Raw genomic sequence first — 19,816 nt, forward strand, 5'->3', positions numbered from 1 at the left:
CCCCCCCCCCCATTGTTTATACTCACACGGACTCACGATGATCTTGCGGCAGTTGTAGGAATAGACCGATATTACACCCTGATCTGGAAAAATAAACAGAGCCCAAAATTTTCCGTGCCTTAATGATTTTGTGTCGTGTTAAATAATGCAACTTGTTATATATATATATATATATATATATATATACACACATCATACCGCATCGCTTTGTAGAATGCAGATATCTACGAATGATTCGCCTTTTTTTTAGTGGCTGAGGTTTTCTTTTTTTAAAAAAAATTAATACAATAAATTATTGTAATGGGGTCGAATTTGATTTAAAAATAAAATCAGGGTGCAAGAGATGAAATGGTCAAATCCAAAGGAACACGCTTTTTTATTAAAGTATATATATTTAGATGTCTCCGGTCAAACCACCATTTTGGTCCTTGTTGAATAATATTAAACCGGTTCGTGTTTTTTTTTAAAAAATGATTCAGAGTTCACCGTTATCTAATTTGCCAATTTAATTTATATATATAGATATTATGTATTAGAATTAGATGCTCTTTTGCTAAGGAATAGTTGTGATGTAATTAAGTTTGGTAAATCTCCTCATCACACCACCGACTGCTAACCTAATTGGCTTAATTATAAATTTTTCAATTAAAACTTGGATCATTAATTTTTTGCACTTTCCTAACCAAAAACCCAATTTTAGTCAAACATGTAACATTTTATATTAGTGTAGGTGACTGAAAACAAACAATTAAATCTATATATATTAATAAAGATGTTTAAAGGATTCTGGTGAAACCACCTCATCCTCCACATCATCATCCATGTGGCAAAATTTTAAATGATTGGTGAGGACACATAGATCCACATCATCATCATCCATGTGACAAAATTTTAAATGATGTTAATTACAATCTTCATTAGATATATGACATATAATACAAAAAATAATCTCCATTAGCTAGATGACATATAATAAAGAAAATCAATAAACAGATTATTATAATTACAAAAACATTCATCTTTATTATATAGACAATCAATTCTAATCTTGGTTTTATATATTATTAAAAATCTTATTTGATTACACATAGATTTAGATTTTTTTAAATTCTGATTATAAAATAATTCTAAAAATAACAAATTTAAAATTTAATTAAAAATTATGGTTATTTTCATATTAATTACACACAATTTTTTTAATATTGATATTATTATAATAATAAGAACAAGTAACAATTATCAACCTTTCAACTACATACTCTAACGTAGAGAATGCATTTAAGTCAGAAAACTGTTATAAACTATGTACACGATCAAATGCCATAAATATTTTGATGGAGTATTTATTATGTATTCATTATATTATGATAAATGGGCGGATCCCTCTGCATGCCAGCTTCTTAACGTTTTTCTTTGTTCCTAATTCACAGTCATCCAATAAAAATGTGCCACGTGTCATTATTAAATTGTCTAATACCACTCAAAGAATTCGAGAAAGAAGGATTTAAAATCAAAACCTGAATGAAACAATTGGCTTTTGATTTGTATGCAAAAAAGTTAAGCGAAGAGGCCGGAAATCTATTCGGATGATCGAAAAAGCTATCCGACAATATTTTTGGTCGAATTTTCATTATATTACTCGCATCTTTAGTTGATTTTTCTCTTGTGATGTGTTTGACAGTGACTGCGAAGATGATGATGGTAGCTATCAGCTTCTATCTATGACAAAAGAGCAGTTTCTTCTCCGCAGGTGATGAGGTTCAAGACTTCATCTGCTGATATGTATGTTTTCCTTTTTCGTTTGTGATTTGGTTGAATCATCAGATTGTCGATTAGAGTTCTATATTTATTATCCGAGCTTCATCTTTTTTGGGACTCCTTTTGTGTCGATGATTGTATACACCAAATCACAGATTTTCCATCTCGATTTAGCTCAAGGGGTTTTTAGGTTTTTTGCATCTTTTTTTTTTAACGCTTTTACGATTTTCGAGTATCTTCTTCTGTCAATCTTTTTGATATTAACGCGGAAAATTTGTTTTTTTTTTGTGTATGTGTGTGTAAATTAGGATGGACGAAGGGAGGCAGCCTCTGTCTAGGAAGTTACCCATCAAGTCGAGTAGAATCAATCCTTACAACACAGTCAAGTGGTAGGAAGTTTACCCATCAAGTGGAGAGTGATATAAGAATCTGAAGAACCGTAATTCTCGATTTCTCTTGGGACTCTATTAATGGCGGTGGCGGGAGATCCGATGGTGGATTCGGCGATATTACCGTCGAATTCGTACGACACAGTCATTCTCGACGGCATTTTCAATAGGTTGCATGATGAGCATCGGTTATTCCTTAAGGTAATGAGTTTTTACATCGTTTTATGTTTTTGAGACTTTTCTGAAATTAAACGTAGACGTCTGGATTGTTCTGGAAAGGAAAAAAATTCAGGCAGCGTCTTAGCTGGTAGGGACTGGAACATTCTCGAAATATATATGTGATGAGCCGATATTGACGAATCAATCAGTAAGTGAGTCACATATGATGTTTTGAATTGCATATAAAGCTGGTAATATGCATTATGTGAAAATGACGTTCAAAGAACAACATGAAATATTTTCATTAGAATTGTTCCATGTAATTTTGGTTCACATATTTGATTTGTAAATTAAATTTTTAGTTTATGTAAATGACGATCCCTATTTTTGTTATATTTAAATTTCAATCAAATCTCAAATAATCATATGATGTTATATATATATATACATTTTCCCTTATATAGATATATATACACATGGATAAAGCAACATCCACAAAGATAAAACCACTTAACATAAGGGAAGAATTCAACCTCAACTTTATTTATTTCTCAAAATTCTCCTAAATAGATATATTAATCGTGTATATTTTGTATCATAATTATATCCATAATGTTGTAATTAAGAAAAAAGCATCCGGTCATGACACTCGAAAGCTATTTATATTTATTGACCTTATATTCTTATTATTTTGGAATGTCTCTTATATATAACAATTTTTTAATCATTGCCTTATCAGAAAAAAAAAAACAAAGAAATCTGGTTGAGTTTAGTGAGATTGACCATACAGAATTGATAATAGCTTGCTTGGAGTGGTGATGGCTGTTAGATCGTATACAACAGCACGAGGCAAGGTGTCGAAGCGAAAATAAACTTCGACGCTTTTTACGTAGTCGAAACTCTACCTCTATAATTTTAGAATTTGTGTTCATGTTAGGATTTTGGGGATTGTGTTACAGGTTATTTGACAATGAAAAACTGAATAATTGAACATTAAATAATATTTAATAATATCATTTATATTGTTATATTATAACTAATTTTTTCAGAGATCATAAAAAATCTATAATAAAAAAACCTAACGACACATATAATCTTTCACATCTTAACTTATTTATACAAATAGTATAATAACTAATGATGATTTCACAATAATTTGATTTAAATATCATTTTTTTGTAATATTTATATCAACAAATTATATAAAAATATCATGAATATAAAAATAATAATAACTCGTGCATGACGCGGATATATACCTAGAAATGGTAAAATTAATAAAATATAGAGAATATTTTTTTTTAATATAAGAGGAAGAATACCTCGCCCTCTACACGTATCCACACCTCGGGATGGATTCCAACGATTGGAACTTGTCTGCTAGGACCCGAATCTGCTATTATATATTTTTTTGGTGTTTCAATATTTATTGAAAATCTCTCTCTAATATATTGCATGAATATATAAATTTATTTAATAAAATATATTTAAATTGTTTAATGTGAACACTATTGTTATTATAATGTAAACATAGGCTTAAAAAAACAGAAAAACATGACTATTATATTGATTAAATATATATTTCAGCGTAAAAAATATACAAAAATCATATTGATAAATCGTATTCAACACATATACAAAAATAATTTTATAATATAATAATAAAATGATATCTATATTCTTTTATTTTTTCACTTCTTTGAATATATATACAATTTTTTTTATATTCGTATCAATAATTTTTTATAACAAAAGAACAAACATTTTATATTAACAATAAAAAAAATAAACCGCGCATCGCGCGGTTCTCTTCTAGTATTAATAATAATATTGCTGGCGAACTGCCTCTTTCTCCCGGATTTAATAACAATTTCTGACTTTCTTGTCTTACACCCTATCTTTGTAACTCCATACATTTAGACAATATCCATATGTTTTCATTTAATTTAATTTATATTAAATGTAAATATGAATTTTTTCTCTCGTATTTTTCGGGGTGCTTCGATTTCTGGGAAAAACAAAGAATAAACTGAACGAAGACATTTTGTTTTCTATGTTTTCGAGTCAAGAAAACAAGGAAACAAAACGGAGGGAGCGACAGAGGAAAGGTTCTCCTTCTTCTTCATGTGTCTCTTTCCTTTGCTTTGAATCAAACAACCTAAGATTCTCTCTCTTTCGGTTCATTTGTGTTTTTTTTCCTCTCATGTTTCTGATTTTTTCTGGGTTTTAGGAAAAAAAAATGAAGCTTTGAGTTGTTTGCTTCCATGTTTTGAGTGTTGCCTCTTTTCCCTTTTTTGTCAGTTAGAGTTTGTGTTTTGAATTGGGAATGAAGCTCTCAATAGAGTTTCGCTCTCTGTTCGATTCAAACTTCTTTAAAAAGAAAAGACAATACTTGGAACCCTGCCTTAACTTGAGAATTTAGGAGCTGAACAAAAACCCTTTCTGAATTTCTAGGGTTTTTCTGGGTCTCCAGCTCCTTAGATGCCTTTCCGCTCCTCTTGCTCCGATTCGCAGTTCCATGAAGAGGGCAATTATGAAAATTCATGCACAGTTCTAAGCGTCTGTAATGTTTGTTCGGCCAAAGCTATCATCTTTACTCGCATCAGTTCATAAAAGCTATCTCCTTTATGCCTATAGAAGCTTGTATATAATCAGTTGTGTGTGGGATTATCTCAGTTCAAGTGAAATGGTTACCTAGTTTGGCTGTTGGGTCTAACAGTGGAATCCAGCTAATGTGAATTTGAATTTAACTGATGAGTGACGAACCATATAAATGCAGATTAACTACTTACTTCTGTTCTGAATTCATGGCCTAATGTTCTGTAATTGTAATTCTGCAGGTTTAGCTTCAGGGGGATTTGATTACCAAAGCACTGAATATCTCCTTGAATTTTGGATTGATGATGGAGCCATAAAAGCTTAACAAGTTTCCATATATGAATTTCTTTCTGTTTCATTACCAAGTGACACTGCTGTAAGACATGGTATGTTCCTGAAATTATCCAGATGAGGTTTACATTTGTTTTAGTTCATTGCGTTTTCAGTGTATCTTTGGAAAAAAAAATAGTTTATTGATGCTCAATTCCTTGGTTCATTTTCTTGGTGACCGAAGGTGCAAATGGAGAGGTCATGGTTAAGAGCTCTTCTCGATAACATCTCCTCGTTTCTAAGTCTGTCATCTCTCGAAAACGTAAATTCTGTCCCAGCTCACAAGTACTACACAAGGGGGGAAGATGTTGCAAATATTTTGAAGCCCGTTCTAGAATCACTTGTTGACTCTGATGCTGCTTCAAACGAGTTGATTAACAACGGGTTTGAAGAGTTAGCTCAATACGTGGATGAGTTAAGAGATCTGTTCGAGAGCTGGCAACCACTCTCAAGTAGACTTTACTCTGTAAGTATAGAAATCCTTCAGTCCTTTGCATGGGGAAGATTTGTTTAAGTTGTTAGGTGAAAAGCTAAAAATGAGGAAACAAAGCTTTTGACCCCGAATAGCCACTAATTCTGGGTAATACTCTCCATAGAACCGGTTTATTATGCTCGAGGGTTAGCATCTTTGTGCTAATTTTCTCCATCTGGTTGATCTTTAGGTCCTTCAAATTGAATCATTAGTATCGAAGATGCGAGAGGCCAGCGTGGAGGTCTTCCAACTGCTGACACATTATGAACAACAGTTACCTGAGGAATTGAGTTTATCATTTGTTGAGGTAAAATGGCAATTCAGCTTCACCTGGATTGTTTTACCATTTCTTTGAGCTACATATTTATAAAGCATTCGAAATTGCAGTGCTGCTTGGAGAAGATAAAGGAAATAGGAAACGGAGTGATATACTCAACCATCCATCAGGCTCTGAAGGATCAAAGAGATGGCGGGGGACCCAATGCAGAGGTTCTAGTGAAAATTGCTGAGAATCTTGGTTTGAGATCAAACCAGGAGATTCTGATTGAAGGGGTGGTACTCGAAGGTATGAAGGAGAATGCGGAGGTATGTGAAAAGAATAGTGAAGCTGAGTTCTTGGACCAATTGATTTCCCTTGTGACCACACTGCATGATTATCTTACCAAGATAAAGCAGTCTCAGATGGGGAGTCCTGTCCCAGTCCCTCCCGACTTTTGCTGCCCTCTGTCTCTTGAACTAATGACCGATCCAGTCATCGTCTCCTCGGGTCAGACATACGAACGTGTGTTTATCCAGAACTGGATCGATATGGGACTCATGGTTTGCCCAAAGACAAGACAGGTTCTGTCTCACACCACTCTGACACCTAATTTCATTGTCAAGGCCTTTATTGCCAGTTGGTGTGAATCAAACAATGTCCAGCCCCCGGATCCCTTGGGGTTAATTAGGTCAAGTCAGCCATTCCCTCTTCTTGTTGAAACAGGTGTTGGTGATTCGGGTGGTTCTCATGTTAATCCGAATGATGTATTACTCCATTCCAACGGATCTTGTGTTCAGGTGACAGCCGAATGCAATGGGGTTCAGTCAGAAAAAGCTTCTTGTTCATCGCATCCTCCTCGTTCATTATCTGACAGTTCTTCCCCTAGGATTATCAGCAGCAGCAGCAATGAGCATAAATTCAGCTTTACAAGTACTTCACAGGACAGTACTGGAGATTGGACAAACTCTGAGGACAAGAACACCACCAGTTCACCAGGTTTGTCAGAATCTTTACAAGCTACGAAAATGGTGGAACTGCCTCAGATCCTCAGTAGGTCAGCTTCTGCTCCAGGCGTGGTCTGTGATGTGGTTCCTGGAATGGCAATAATCTCACAGAGGGAACGGTCTGAGCAATCTTGGGTACAGATGCAGACCAACCCATCAGGCAGGCGTTTCCCAGGAATCATATCGGCGACCATAACTGGAACAGGAACACCAAGTATAGAAACTGAGGTGAAGAAGCTAGTGGAAGAACTGAAAGGCCCTTCAGTCGAAACCCAAAGAGAGGCTACAGCTCGTATCAGGATACTATCGAGAAACAGCACTGACAACCGTATCGTGATAGCAAAGTGTGGAGCAATCAGCTCGTTAGTCGACCTGCTTAACTCGACAGATGAGAAAATTCAAGCAGATGCAGTGACTTCCCTTCTTAACTTGTCCATCAATGACAACAACAAATCGGTAATTGCAGAGGCTGGAGCCATTGAGCCGCTCATCCATGTCCTCAAGACTGGAACTTTAGAAGCCAAGGAGAATTCGGCAGCCACCCTGTTTAGCTTGTCAGTGATAGAAGAGAACAAGATAAAGATAGGACAGGCAGGAGCTGTCAAGCCGCTGGTTGATCTTTTGGGCAACGGAAGCCTCAGAGGGAAGAAAGATGCAGCCACGGCTTTGTTCAATCTGTCAATACACCACGACAACAAAGGGCGGATAGTCCAAGCAGGGGCAGTCAGACACCTGGTCGAGCTGATGGACCCATGGGCCGGGATGGTTGAGAAGGCGGTGGTTGTGCTGGCGAATCTTGCAACCATCAAAGAAGGGAAAGTTGCCATTGGTCAAGAAGGAGGGATACCGGTTCTGGTCGAGGTTGTGGAGTTGAAGAGAATGCGGCCGCTGCCCTTCTGCAGCTGTGTATGCATAGCCCTCGGTTCTGCAACAAGGTCATTCAAGAAGGAGCCATTCCACCTCTGGTGGCTCTTACCAAGTCGGGAACGGCTAGAGCCAGAGAGAAGGTTCGAAGTGGAAACATTTAACAAGAATGTCTTCTTCTTCCTGTTGTTTTGAAGTACATTTCCTTGTGTTAGCTATTGAGGTTGTTGCTCTGTTTCTGCAGGCTCAGAATCTTCTCAAGTACTTCAGAACTCAAAGAGAAGGGAATCATGGCAGAGATTGATCTTATGTTTTTTTATTTTCCGACTGTTCGTAGAAATCTCTCTACCCTTTTTTTATTTATTTTTTAAACAGAATACAATCTGGATATATATATATATATATAGATGTATATGTATACATATGGGCCTCCCACACAATGTGAATTATCCTTCAAAAAAACAAGTAATACAAATTATTAAAATATATTTAGTTACTGTTTTAACAAAAAAAAATGTGTAATGGTTTTAGGACCTTTTTTCCTCTTATTTTTAATAAAAGGCAAATTGAAAATAGAAATGGAAAGATTCGGAAAATGAGGGATTAAAAAAGAAGGAAGAATGGGCCTACCAGTAACGGAAATTCTTTAATGTCGCTTTTACTGAGGAAGCGTTGCATTTCTTTCGTAGCACTCTCACGTAAGCGCCTCGACTCTTTCGCCGCCCAGACGCCGCCGATCGGGATTTGCGGCGGCGGACGTGCTGTCCATCACCGGATTATGTGTTTTTCCGGCTATTGATTTGACTATCGGCGGCGGAGGGTGCCGCTCGTGTAGTCGGTGAATTTCTCTCTCTTCTCTGTTTTGTGTTTCCCTCTCTCTTTTAGGGTTTAGGGTTTAAGGATCTCCCAAAATTTCGGATTTTCTTTTGATAGTTTCGGGTTTCGAAGTTGTTTTTGTGTGTTTTTGGACTCCCTTATGGTCCGTGATCAGCCGATTTGGGAAAATTTTCCGGGAAATTTTCATTCGTCATTTTTTTTGATAAAATTTTTCATTCGTCATTATTGCGTCATTTTCCTTCAATTTAGGATCTTCAGTGAACTGTTTTGAATCACCGATTTCAAAATGTTTGATTCACTCCTTTTTCCTGGGTAAAGTTCTCTTTTTGCTCTTCTTTTAAAGAAATTTGGGAAGGAGTCTGAAATTCGCATAAAAAATTGTGGCTTTCTAAAGTTAGAAGCTTCAACATTTGCTGGTTTTTAAATCTAGTCTGAATTGATAGTCTGATTTTTACCATGATTCGATACTCACCGTGCATAGTTAGGTGGTGCTCTAATGGGATAAGTACAATTTGATCAGTTGCTTGGAAGTGAAAGCCCAAATTGAATCTTTGGACCTTCTGGAGCTTCCAATAGAGACTAAAGCAGAGCCCAGAAAACAGACATGAATATCTCGCAGAGCAAAGAGAGCGATCTTTCTTCGAAGGAGGACTTTCACGTTGACGTACTGGAGTGTACAAAACCTGATGAGTATCGGGTGGAGGAAGTGGTATCCGATGATGCAATCAGCTCTTCTAGTTCTTTTAATGATTCAACCTGTGCTCCTGATGATTCTGAGCTTGGCAATGATGAGGCTCAATCGATATTATGCCAGGGTTACCCATCGCATTCACTCTGTGATGGGACGCAGCTTTTTCGTATGAGGTAAATAATATATCTGTCTTTTGCTGGTTTATTTGGTGGTCTTATGGCTATTCATGTGTCCTATTTCAGAATCAACTGTGACCTTTTGTTTTGAGAACTGTTATTTTCTTTTGGTGAATTGGTATTCTTTGAAAACTGCTTTACTGATGCAGCTGTTTCTCTGTGATTATTGTATCTTGTAAAGGAAGAAAAGGCTAAGGGATGATTGGAGGGGTTTCATTAGGCATATAATGTGGCGATGTAGATGGTTAGAGCTAAAGGTCAAGGAATTTCAGTGTCAAGCGAGAAAGTACAATCATAAAATTGCAAAGTATTATCTGATGAAGCAGTTTGAGTTGGAGAAGTTAAAATTGGAAGGCAGTGCTGCAAAGTCGAATCCTTTTCCTTTTCATTCTCAAAGGGTGGGAGTTTTGAAGAGAAGAAAAAGGAAGCGGGTGGAAGAAACAACAGATGTTGCATCGTATAGGTCCAGCCATAATCTCTTCTCTTACGCTGGTAAGAATACTGGAGTTTTCTTGTTTTGTTTTAGATTGGTTTTTTCCATGAAAGATTTAGCTAATGTGTTATTCTTTCTCTTTTGTTGCTTCATTTTTGTTCCCAGAAAATCGGATGCCAGCCATGGCTAGCCCTCATTATCATGATTTAGGTAATGTATGGATTTTGTTGGGGTTTTTTTTTTTGTGAATTGGGATGTTTTCCATGGAGCTATAAGAACCTCCTTGCTATCGTCTCCCACGGGGCGTGAAAAAATTAATTACCTATGCTAGAAATTCTTGGTTCAAATTTGGTTGTCTGTTTCAGAAACAATTCGTAGTATTTCTAAGCTGAAAGAACACCCCTCTGGGTCTCTAAGTAAAAGTCCAAACTTTTAGGAAATTTGTACAATGCATCTGATAAGTTTTTGAGGTTTGGCTGGTCCAGCTGAAATTCTTCGACATATGTTAGATTCTTTTGCAGACCGCAAAAGTACAAGCAAGGAGACTGAGATTGAAGAAGGCAGTCTAATTTCTGAGATCAAGTTTTCTGATGATTTCGTCGCGGATGCCCTCCGAAAGATTGATGAGGCGCGGGAAAAAGCACAAAATCTTAAGAGACGGGCAGATGAATTGATGTCTGAATCATCTATAGGGATCGTAAATGACACTGATCCTGCTGATGCTGAAAATGATGGTTGCAGACAAGCTCAACCTGTTCATGTAGAAGATCTATCAATACCTGAGATCGTAGCTCCCATTCAGACAGAGATGGCCGTACAGAACGTTGAGCAACTTATGATCGACATTTCTCCAAGCTCTTTCGGAGATGGAAGATCCATTTTCCCCGTCTTGGAAGATGTAAGAACTTTTTTTTAACACAAAAATGTTATATGTTTCCTCTTCTTGCCCGTCTCTCTCTCTCTCTCTCTCTCTCTATCTCTCTCTCTCTCTCTCACAGTGTATGGCTATCATGTGCAGATGGAGGGAGAACAAGGGATGAACGATGATGAAAATGCAATGGAAGAAGAGCTCAAATACTTCAGAAAAGTTATCGATGAGATCACAAGAGTGCCTCGATTATCATCAGAAGGACAAGACCCTGAAGGTGATCCTGCACTGACCATTTCCACCAGGAAGAGGAAGAGGCCGCCGACTTGGATGTCAAGAACAAGGGCAAGTAGGAGGAAAGCTTCGATCTGAGGTTAGTACCCTTATTATCATTCCATATTATTATATATATCAGGCAAAAATCCTTCCAAGGTGATAGGTATAATATGTATATGCTGTCCATATCTTATGTCTGAAACGGAAACCCAATACTTTTATCATAAGCTTTCTTGTTCTATCTTCAAGAGAGAGAGAGAGAGAGAGAGAGATTTGGGTAGACGTGATTATTTATCCGTGAGAGTCGTGCATAAGAATCAAATCTTAAGCACGCGGATTAACAACTAATCCTCGTTTACCAGTTGTTTTAATTAATACTCCAACACATCCACGTGTCATGAGGAGAACTCACCGAAGCCTTTTTGTCCTCATTGCGAATTTCGAACATGAAAAAATATGATTAAAAAAAGCTGCAAAAGGTTACAAAATATTTTAGCCGTAATTAAATTAGAGTTTAAGAGTGGCTTTTTTTTTTCTCCCCAGCCGCATTTTCTTGAGACCCAAACAGCACTCTTTTTTCCTCTGAGTTGGAACCGAACCGAAAAAACAATGGAAAAAAGAAAAGGTAAAACCTTTCTTACAAGACATAACCTTTGCTTTGATTGGCTCCGTATGGGAGGGGACCGCACCTACACTATTTTCAATCACTCCACTTTGTCCCTTCATGTCTCTCCATAAACGATCGAACTGCCTCAACAGCACAATAATCTCCTACTCGACCTTATTCGAACCCTGTCCGGAATTATCCTTCAGATCAGTCTTTTACCGTTTAGTTCGTTAATCTAGGGATGAACGAAATTAGTCTGAATGTATAAAACTTTAAAATGTCGGTTCATAGTTGAACGTCATCTAGAACTATCTCATAGTCTAATAAAAAAAAAGATAGATAGTTGTAATATATCCTGGTCGTACTAAAATTATAATACCATGTTATATATGGTAGTACGAACTATATATCCTTATAAAAGGTGTTTACGTAATCATTTTAGGTCTTGGATTATTTTTCCCAGTTTTGCGCAAAGAACACAAAACCTTGATGTGTATATATATAGAAAATTTCAATGATGTCGGTCGCTATATTATGGTTTGTAGAGTCATAAATAAGATTTAATTAGGAAAAGGGAGGACAAAAAATGGGCCTCCACAGCCAGAAGTGTACCTTTCCACGCCGGCGAATATTTAACATCTTTTTGGTTACGAGTTTGAATTTGATATCACTTGGATTAAAATAATCAGGGTTCTAAAGTAATCCGTTTTCTTGTGGTACAAAGACATATTTTAAAATTTATCAAAATGTATCCATCCAGAGTTTCCTTCCAAATTTCTCAAAGGAGAAAACCAGAAAACGCATCCAACATGTTCCCGTGTGATCAACCACCGTGCACAAACCCTTCCTGTTTCTTCTGCAACATGAAAGACACAAACCCAGTTCGCCGCCGATCCAAAATCGCCAGATTATTCAGAGAAATCCCTCGTACGGAATCGAAAGAACATGTCCTGGTCTTGAGCGGTCTGTGGAACATCGCCATGTCTCAGCCGGATGATCCCGAGTTCCCTTCTCTCGGATTGTTCGATTGCATGGCCAAACTCATACACAAGTCCTCCAGGGACAAATCATGGCTTCTGAGAGACCAGAACATATTCATTCCGTTCTATGCAGCTCATATTGTCGGCTCATACGCCATGAACAGGTCTGATCTTGCGGAGAAGGCGGCTGATTCTGGGGTTGTTCCAGCTTTGATGGAGCTTTTGAGAGGAAAGATCAGTTGGGTTGAGCAAAGGGTGGCGGCTCGGGCACTAGGGCACTTGGCCAGTCACGACAAAAGCTTTGCAGCTGTCTCTTTACACGAAGAAGAAATTGTGAACCTGTCAATGGAGATAGCCAGCAACTGTTTTGAGAATGTCTACAAAAGCTTCGTGGGGGTTGAAGATAGCAAGAGGTTGAAGTACCACAGTGATTTGCTGACAAGAGGGCTTGGAGGGATTGAAAGGGAAAACAGAAAAGCCGAAGAATGGGGAAGTCAGCTTCAGGGTTGGTCGTTGTATCTCTTGAATTGCTTCGCATCCAGACAGAGATCTCTCGACCGTATATGCGAGGAGAGTTTCTTGAAAAGGGTACGTAAAATGTGGGGTGGGGTGGCGAATTCGGAATCTCCAGGAGGAATTCGACTGATAAAGACACTCTGCAAGACAGAATCTGGAAGAAAACGAGTGGCTAATGTTAGAGAAGTGATAGAGAGCCTCTGCGATCTTTCCAGATCATCTGATGATTGGCAAGAAATGGCTTTAGATACCCTTTTGATCCTTCTCAAAGACCCAAACGTCAGATTTCGAGTTCTCGAGATTTCAGGATCTTGTCTGGTTGATTTGGCTGAGGATAAGGCTCTCGGAGACAGAATCTGCCAGATAGTTCTGCAAGATTATCACAAGATCAAGTACGGAGGGTTGAAGCTGAAGAGCAAGGAATCTCAAAGAGCGATGGAGGAGATATGGGAGATTAAAGTGGAGAGAAGGAAGAAAGAGAAGCTTATGGCTGAAACAGAGCTTGTCGAAAGAACAAAAATGGTGAAATTCTTAAAGAAGCAAGGGAAGAAGAAGTTTTCGAAGGGTGATGTTCAAGAAGCGATGGAGATTTACACCAAAGCCATAGATTTATGTCCGTTGGATATGACGCGAGATAGAACTGTGTTGCATAGTAACAGAGCGCAGTGTTGCTTGCTGGTCAAGAAAGCTGAATCCGCCATTAGCGATGCGACCAGAGCTCTGTGTTTATCAGGTGCGACGCATCCTCACGGTAAGAGCTTGTGGAGAAGATCTCAGGCGTACGATATGAAAGGCTCGGCGAGAGAAAGCTTGATGGATTGCTTGTCATTCGTAGATCAACGGCTGAAGCATTCAAAGCCGCCGAAGATTCCGTACTACGCGGCACAGATGATCACCAAGCAGATGAATGCCACGTGGTTATTCTCCGCCGTTGAATCGAGGAGTGCTGAATCGGACGGTCGAGAAAAGGCGCTGGCAGCCAAGGGAACGGAGGGGTAGTTCCACGTCGGATTATAATAAACGGCGTCGTTTTCACAGTTCCCCCATGATTTGTATTTTCGTTTCAATGAAAATGATTTGTAAAATCGGTCCATAATATATAATTTGGTGGTGATTCTCAAAGCATGGGTAGCATGTATATAGTCCATATTCGTAATTATTAATTTAAATATAGCCCTATCATAGGCAGCATCCGTAGTCCATATCAAAAAAGACTACACATATTACAAGTGCGCCCTAAAAAATTCACCACAAAATATAATTATATTGCCAATCTCTATTTGGTGACTTTATCATTTCCTTTTGGTCCTTTTTTAACCTAACACCACAATAGCATCACTATCCCTTTAAATATTGGTTGAAATTTTCAAAATGACAAAAGTGGTTCTGAATGGTGAAATGCTGAATTCTTTTTAAAAGAAACTAATTATATTTATTTCGTTTAATTTATAATTTTCAGTTTAAATTTCGTTACTAATTTAAATTTATCAACTCGAAAAGGTCGTAGAGAATAATAGTGAGCCGACTCTGGGCCCACAAAGAGTGGGCCTTTTTAGCCCAATCAGCTCGCAGTTCTCATGTCCACTTAGTTTCCGAATTGGATCGGACTTTATAGGTTTGTTCTCTGTACTAAATAATTTTAATATACGCCATTAATTTTTTTAAAGTTACGGATTTATTATCTACATGGCAATTCGCAATCGTGCTGGTGAATAAGCCCACGTTTACACAAAATCGATTATCAAAATTTGAAAAAAAAAAAATAGACCGGTAAAAGGATCAAAATATTTTGAAGCAGCACGAAATAATCTTTAATGATCATATTACAATGATTAAAGAACGAAATTTAATTCAAATAAAAAAAATCTGCAAATATACGTAATACACAAAAGTACAAAAAGAAAATATGGGGGAAAATGATTAGAGGAGAAAACAGAACCCAAAAAAAAAAAGCATGATTTTGCTGGGTGATCACGCCAAGCTTCTGCCATGGTCGATGAAGTTTGAATTTGAAAGTTCCTTCATCCACTCGACCGTCCTCTTACGCGCCATCTCCACTTTCTCTGCTTTCTTCTTCGCCGTCTTCTTCTTCCTCCTTTCTTTATCGTCCTCCTCGCCGCCGCCGGAGCCACCGTTCTTCCGTATAACTGCCTCCGCCCCCGCCGTGGAACACTTGCAGTCCCCGAACAAGAACCCTCTTCTCCGATCCGACAAGACAAACCCATGTCTCTGTTTAGTCGTTTTGGATTCTCCTGTTGTTTTCTTGGAATTGCAGCTCGTGCTTGTGCTGCTGCAGCTGCTGTTCCTACTGACTGATGATTTCGCGTTGCCGGCGTTAGCTGCGGTGGTTTGAAGCTTGAGGTATTGCAATTCGATCTCCGGCGCTCGGACGAGGCCGAGCCGGAGAACATCCCAGATCGATGAATTTTGACTTCTGCTTGTACTGACACGCGCCGTTAAGCTTGACGTTCTTCTGATCTGTGGTTGTGGGCTCGGTTGACTGTAATTCAGGAAATTATTTTTCATTTCCCGGCCGGCGGTGGCGGTGTCGGCGGAGCAACGGCTGATGCTTCCGCCTTTGGCGAACGAGCCGACTCGCCGGAAATCCATCGACTCCGATCTTGAAATAAACCTGGTCGGATCTCGGGTTGACCCGTCTTCCTGGCTGAACGAGTGGCGTAGCGGTAAGATACGGCCTTTGAAGAACAACTCGTCCGCCGTGCTCATATCGGCGGACTCTGCCGGATCCGACCCGACCCGCAACGACGACCCGACAGAAAAATGGAACCTGAAATCGGAATCTTTCAGTTCTGGTTTTGTTGAGGCCTCGTGAGATTCCCCAATTCTCGGAGATTCTTCGACTCGTGATCGAAATTCATCGACTTCCCTTGTCGATAAATTCACAGGTAGATCGCATAACGATAACGCTTCTTCGTCGTCTTCATCATCATCGTCGTCGTCGTCGAGTTCGCGTGGATGGTGAGGAGGACCGATCAAACGGGTTTCTTCCATGTTTTCTTCCGTACAGATCCTCGCCATGTCCGAAGCTTCGGAGTTTCAATGTGTGGGAACTGTTTGAAAAACCCGAAAGAGGAAAGGCGAAGCTGAATATTTAAATAAGAGAAGCTTCCATTGAAAAGCCAGAAGCCTCAGCTGATATGTATCACGCTCTTTTTTTATACGCTTGCGCGCTCTTCTACATCATTATATACATGAATACATACATATATAATCGGGACCAAACATAAGCTGTCGATAAAATAGTTTTTGTCAGAAACCGAAAGTTGTATTCTTTTTGTACGAATTATGTAAATGCCGCACGACACTCAAAATAACCCATGAGCCGTATTAGTCCCGGTATACGGAAATATATGTATTATATACGCGTATATATAGACCTGTATATGCATAATTCACGATGAAATGCAATGGTTTATGACACCATTTTTGTAATGGTTCCTCAAATAATATTCGTATATCAAATCAAACCGTCCATTTTGAATGTGATCCAAAATGTCAAACCCGGATTATCTTATTACAAAATGGAATAAACTACAGCGTAAGCGAAAGAGTATATACGTATACGTGTGTATAATGATGAACGCATGGCAAAACAAGTCGTAGCTGTCAGGTCAGGCCAGCGTTAGGGGCATATCCTTTTTTTCTGCTAATGGAAAAAATACAAAATTGGAATAAATACAAAATATGGTAATTAAATGATATTAGTTTTGGGTCGTCCTCAAGTGGGCCAACGCCACTGTTTTTGGCACGCGATAGTTATACTTTAACCGGCATCATCGATTCATATACACACACACATTTATATTATTTTTGTTCATTTATTTGTTATAGAAAGGTCTAAAATTATTTTTTTTCATTTATTAGTTATTGACTAATAGCAGAGATCATCTACAATTTGTAAATATTTTTCTCTATTTTTCCTTTGTTTTTCTCGGAATTTTCGTCACCGAAACAAGTGATTAATTTCTAGAAACAAAATCTTGAAAAAAAGCTATATACAAATGTGGTGCATACTAATCTTTGACCATAAATAAATGGAGACGAAATGATATATGACCATAATTCTATATTCAAATTCATGTAAATGGAGAGGAGATTTTGACTTTGATTTAAGCCAAACGAAAATGGGTCATATACCACAAAGAGTTGAATCTCGTCATTGCAAAATAAAAACCACATCTTTACCAATAAATAAATAAATAAATAAATAAAAACCACATGAGCGGCTTGGTGTGGGTGCGTTAAAGATCCGCTTGCCCAAGCGGCGTCGTTTTTGTCATTTTCCCTATTTTCCTTTTCTAATTAATGCAAAATTTTCAATTTGTCATGTATTTCCAATTATCTAGTTTGTCTAATTAATATTAAAAATATTTAAACTTATTTTTCTCACCTAAAATCTCGAGAAAAAAATCAGAATATTGAATTCTTGAGAAATTAATCATACGGAAAAAAAACGAAAATACACAAGTATATTGGTTATGTATACGGGCACAACCATATGTAAGCAAATAGGCCCATGTTGGTCATGCTCAGCCACAAAACCGATAAAGCCCATGAAAGATATTTACTGGCCCATATATAGGATATTCAAAAAAACTTACAGGCCCATTTTCTGTAGCGTTATATTCGGCTTTTAATTATATTATTTTGCAATTTGTAAATCTTCACATTTCCTCATGATCTCTAAGTTTCCATTTTTCTTTCTTATATATCGAATTACATATTAGGAAGAAGAAGATTCTTAATATAAACTTGAAATGATTCAATAACGATACTATAAAATTAACGGTGATAACCCTTTTTTTCATTTTCACCGTTTCCCCCCTTCATGGGATTAGATATTCGCAAGTAACATAAAACAAACACCTAGGCCCAGCTTTTATACCAGGGGCAGGGATTATATTTAGAAAGAGAAACAGCGAGAATTTCTAAAACCAAACGGATGGTCTAACGGACTGCATGCCGTTTCCCTTGAACATGGTTTACAAGAAACGGCATCATCAGTGTATCTCTCAGTCACTATAACCCTCAAAGTTCAACATATTTACGCACTATGTCCAGCTAAATGCCACCGGGCTGCTGACCACGTGTTTCCCATCGGACCACTCGATTCTCCCGAAGCTGTTAGCCGTTGCCGCCGCCGCCGAGCTTACAGTGAAACTGACCGTATACGATTTCTTCTCGTTCACTTCTCTGAAACTCAAAACCGCCGGTTCAACCGAAATCTTGACGGCCGTCGTCTCCGAAGAAATATGCACTCGGTAGGTACCGGCCCCACCCACGCTCGTGACAGTGCGCGTGTATTTATACGCGCGGGTCCCACTCACGATGTTGACCGCGAACGACGGGTAGTTCAGATCGGTGACGCTGTACGTCTTGCTTGGATCGCACGTGAAGTTGTTCCTCGCCACACTCTTGATCTGCGATTCTGTGTACTTCAACGCGCACAGAAACCCTAGGTAATCCCCCGCCGTCAGATCGTAGAGTAGGCCTGGGTTGAGGGCGTTCACGGGCGACACGTGTCCGGCTCCATGGTCGAACGGCGTCGATGGCTTGCCCGTGGCGACGTCGAGTATAGGCTTATGGTCTTTGTAGGAGCTGTAGGCGGTGGTCATAAGGGCTGAGCGTATCGCCGCCGGGCTCCAGTCGGGGTGAGCCGCCTTCAGGAGCGCCGCCAAGCCGCTCACGTGAGGGCACGACATCGACGTCCCGGAGATGATGTTGAAGCCCACGCGCCGGACGTCGCCGGCGAGACCTGTGGGTCCAGCGGCTCCGGTCCATGCCGCAAGGATGTTGACACCAGGCGCAATCAAGTCGGGTTTCAGAATCTCCGGCGTGATGGAGTTCGGTCCCCTCGAACTGAAAGCAGCCACTACCGGCGACGGCTGGATCCCGACGACGGTTCCTTCGAAGGCGATCGTTGCTCTGGGATTGGGGTCGGTTAAGACGTATTGCCGGATTTCGTCGCCGGATTTCTCGCCGACGGCGGTGGCCGGCAACAGATGTGCATCCGCCACAAGCTCTTCTCCGTTCGCCGCTGTGTTGGCGAGGATCATTCCGATGCCTCCGGCTTCTTTCACGACTTGCCCCTTCTGAACCCTCGCGTTGACTCCCCTGTCGCACATCACAATCTTACCCTTCACTTTCTCCTGAATTAGGGTTCCGGTCATGCACAAATTGCCGTTAGTGGCGTTACTCGCATTGCCGGCGTAAACAAAAGGGAGCAATTTGGCCGGCAAAGCATCTCCTTTGAACAAGGATACGCCGGAGTAGTTCTTCCCGTTGCCGAGAGTGACCTGCGCCGGGAAATCCCGATCCAGTGTGCCTGCGCCCACGGTGGTGATCCATGGAGCAACGTTCGACAAGCTGAACGAGCTGGGACCCGCATTGCCTGCGGAGCAGGAGACTAAGATACCCTTCTCCATGGCGGCGAAAGCTCCGATGGCCACGCTGTCTCTGTAATAATCGGACATGCCACCGCCGAGTGACATGGATAAAATGTTGACGTCGTCGTCGATGGCTCTGTCAATGGCTGCTAGAATATCGGAGCTGAAGCAGCCGCCGAGTGTGGTGCATAC

At 39.4% G+C, this 19,816-nt stretch overlaps 5 protein-coding genes and 1 pseudogene across 9 annotated transcripts in view; 4 read left to right on the forward strand and 2 right to left on the reverse strand.

Moving 5' to 3' along the window:
* Positions 1-215, forward strand: part of LOC104827477 (aspartic proteinase CDR1) — a 4,208-nt gene extending 3,993 nt beyond the window's left edge. Inside the window, exon 13 of the mRNA XM_010560649.2 lies at positions 12-215. The gene's annotated coding sequence lies outside the window, so the exon portion shown is untranslated. The remainder of the gene's footprint in view (positions 1-11) is intronic.
* Positions 216-4,467: 4,252 nt separating this feature from the next.
* Positions 4,468-8,298, forward strand: LOC104827478 (annotated as a pseudogene).
* A 194-nt stretch (positions 8,299-8,492) lies between these two features.
* On the forward strand, positions 8,493-11,357 carry LOC104827484. Of its 5 annotated transcripts, none has more exons than XM_010560667.2 (6): positions 8,493-8,671; positions 9,152-9,534; positions 9,719-10,029; positions 10,136-10,180; positions 10,480-10,868; positions 10,989-11,357. In XM_010560667.2, the coding sequence occupies exons 2-6, from the start codon at positions 9,275-9,277 to the stop codon at positions 11,208-11,210; spliced, it is 1,227 nt and encodes a 408-aa protein (XP_010558969.1). In that variant the 5' UTR covers positions 8,493-8,671; positions 9,152-9,274; the 3' UTR covers positions 11,211-11,357. The 5 variants fall into 5 exon arrangements, with proteins under 5 accessions (XP_010558969.1, XP_010558977.1, XP_010558961.1 ...); XM_010560675.2 differs by having other exon boundaries at positions 9,156-9,534; XM_010560659.2 differs by having other exon boundaries at positions 9,191-9,534.
* A 1,094-nt stretch (positions 11,358-12,451) lies between these two features.
* LOC104827513 lies at positions 12,452-14,334 on the forward strand. Its single transcript, XM_010560694.1, has one exon. It carries the CDS (start codon positions 12,468-12,470, stop codon positions 14,214-14,216), a length of 1,749 nt encoding a protein of 582 aa, XP_010558996.1. The 5' UTR covers positions 12,452-12,467; the 3' UTR covers positions 14,217-14,334.
* A 659-nt stretch (positions 14,335-14,993) lies between these two features.
* LOC104827519 lies at positions 14,994-16,862 on the reverse strand. The gene has a single exon (XM_010560699.1). It carries the CDS (start codon positions 16,254-16,256, stop codon positions 15,189-15,191), a length of 1,068 nt encoding a protein of 355 aa, XP_010559001.1. The 5' UTR covers positions 16,257-16,862; the 3' UTR covers positions 14,994-15,188.
* Positions 16,863-18,015: 1,153 nt separating this feature from the next.
* Positions 18,016-19,816, reverse strand: part of LOC104804529 (subtilisin-like protease SBT1.7) — a 3,931-nt gene continuing 2,130 nt past the window's right edge. Inside the window, exon 2 of the mRNA XM_010528844.2 lies at positions 18,016-19,807. Coding sequence (XP_010527146.1) covers positions 18,290-19,807 — 1,518 coding nt within the window. The 3' untranslated portion in view covers positions 18,016-18,289. The remainder of the gene's footprint in view (positions 19,808-19,816) is intronic.

Source organism: Tarenaya hassleriana, unplaced genomic scaffold, assembly GCF_000463585.1.
Source record: "Tarenaya hassleriana unplaced genomic scaffold, ASM46358v1 Cleome10, whole genome shotgun sequence".
Lineage (NCBI taxonomy): Eukaryota > Viridiplantae > Streptophyta > Magnoliopsida > Brassicales > Cleomaceae > Tarenaya > Tarenaya hassleriana.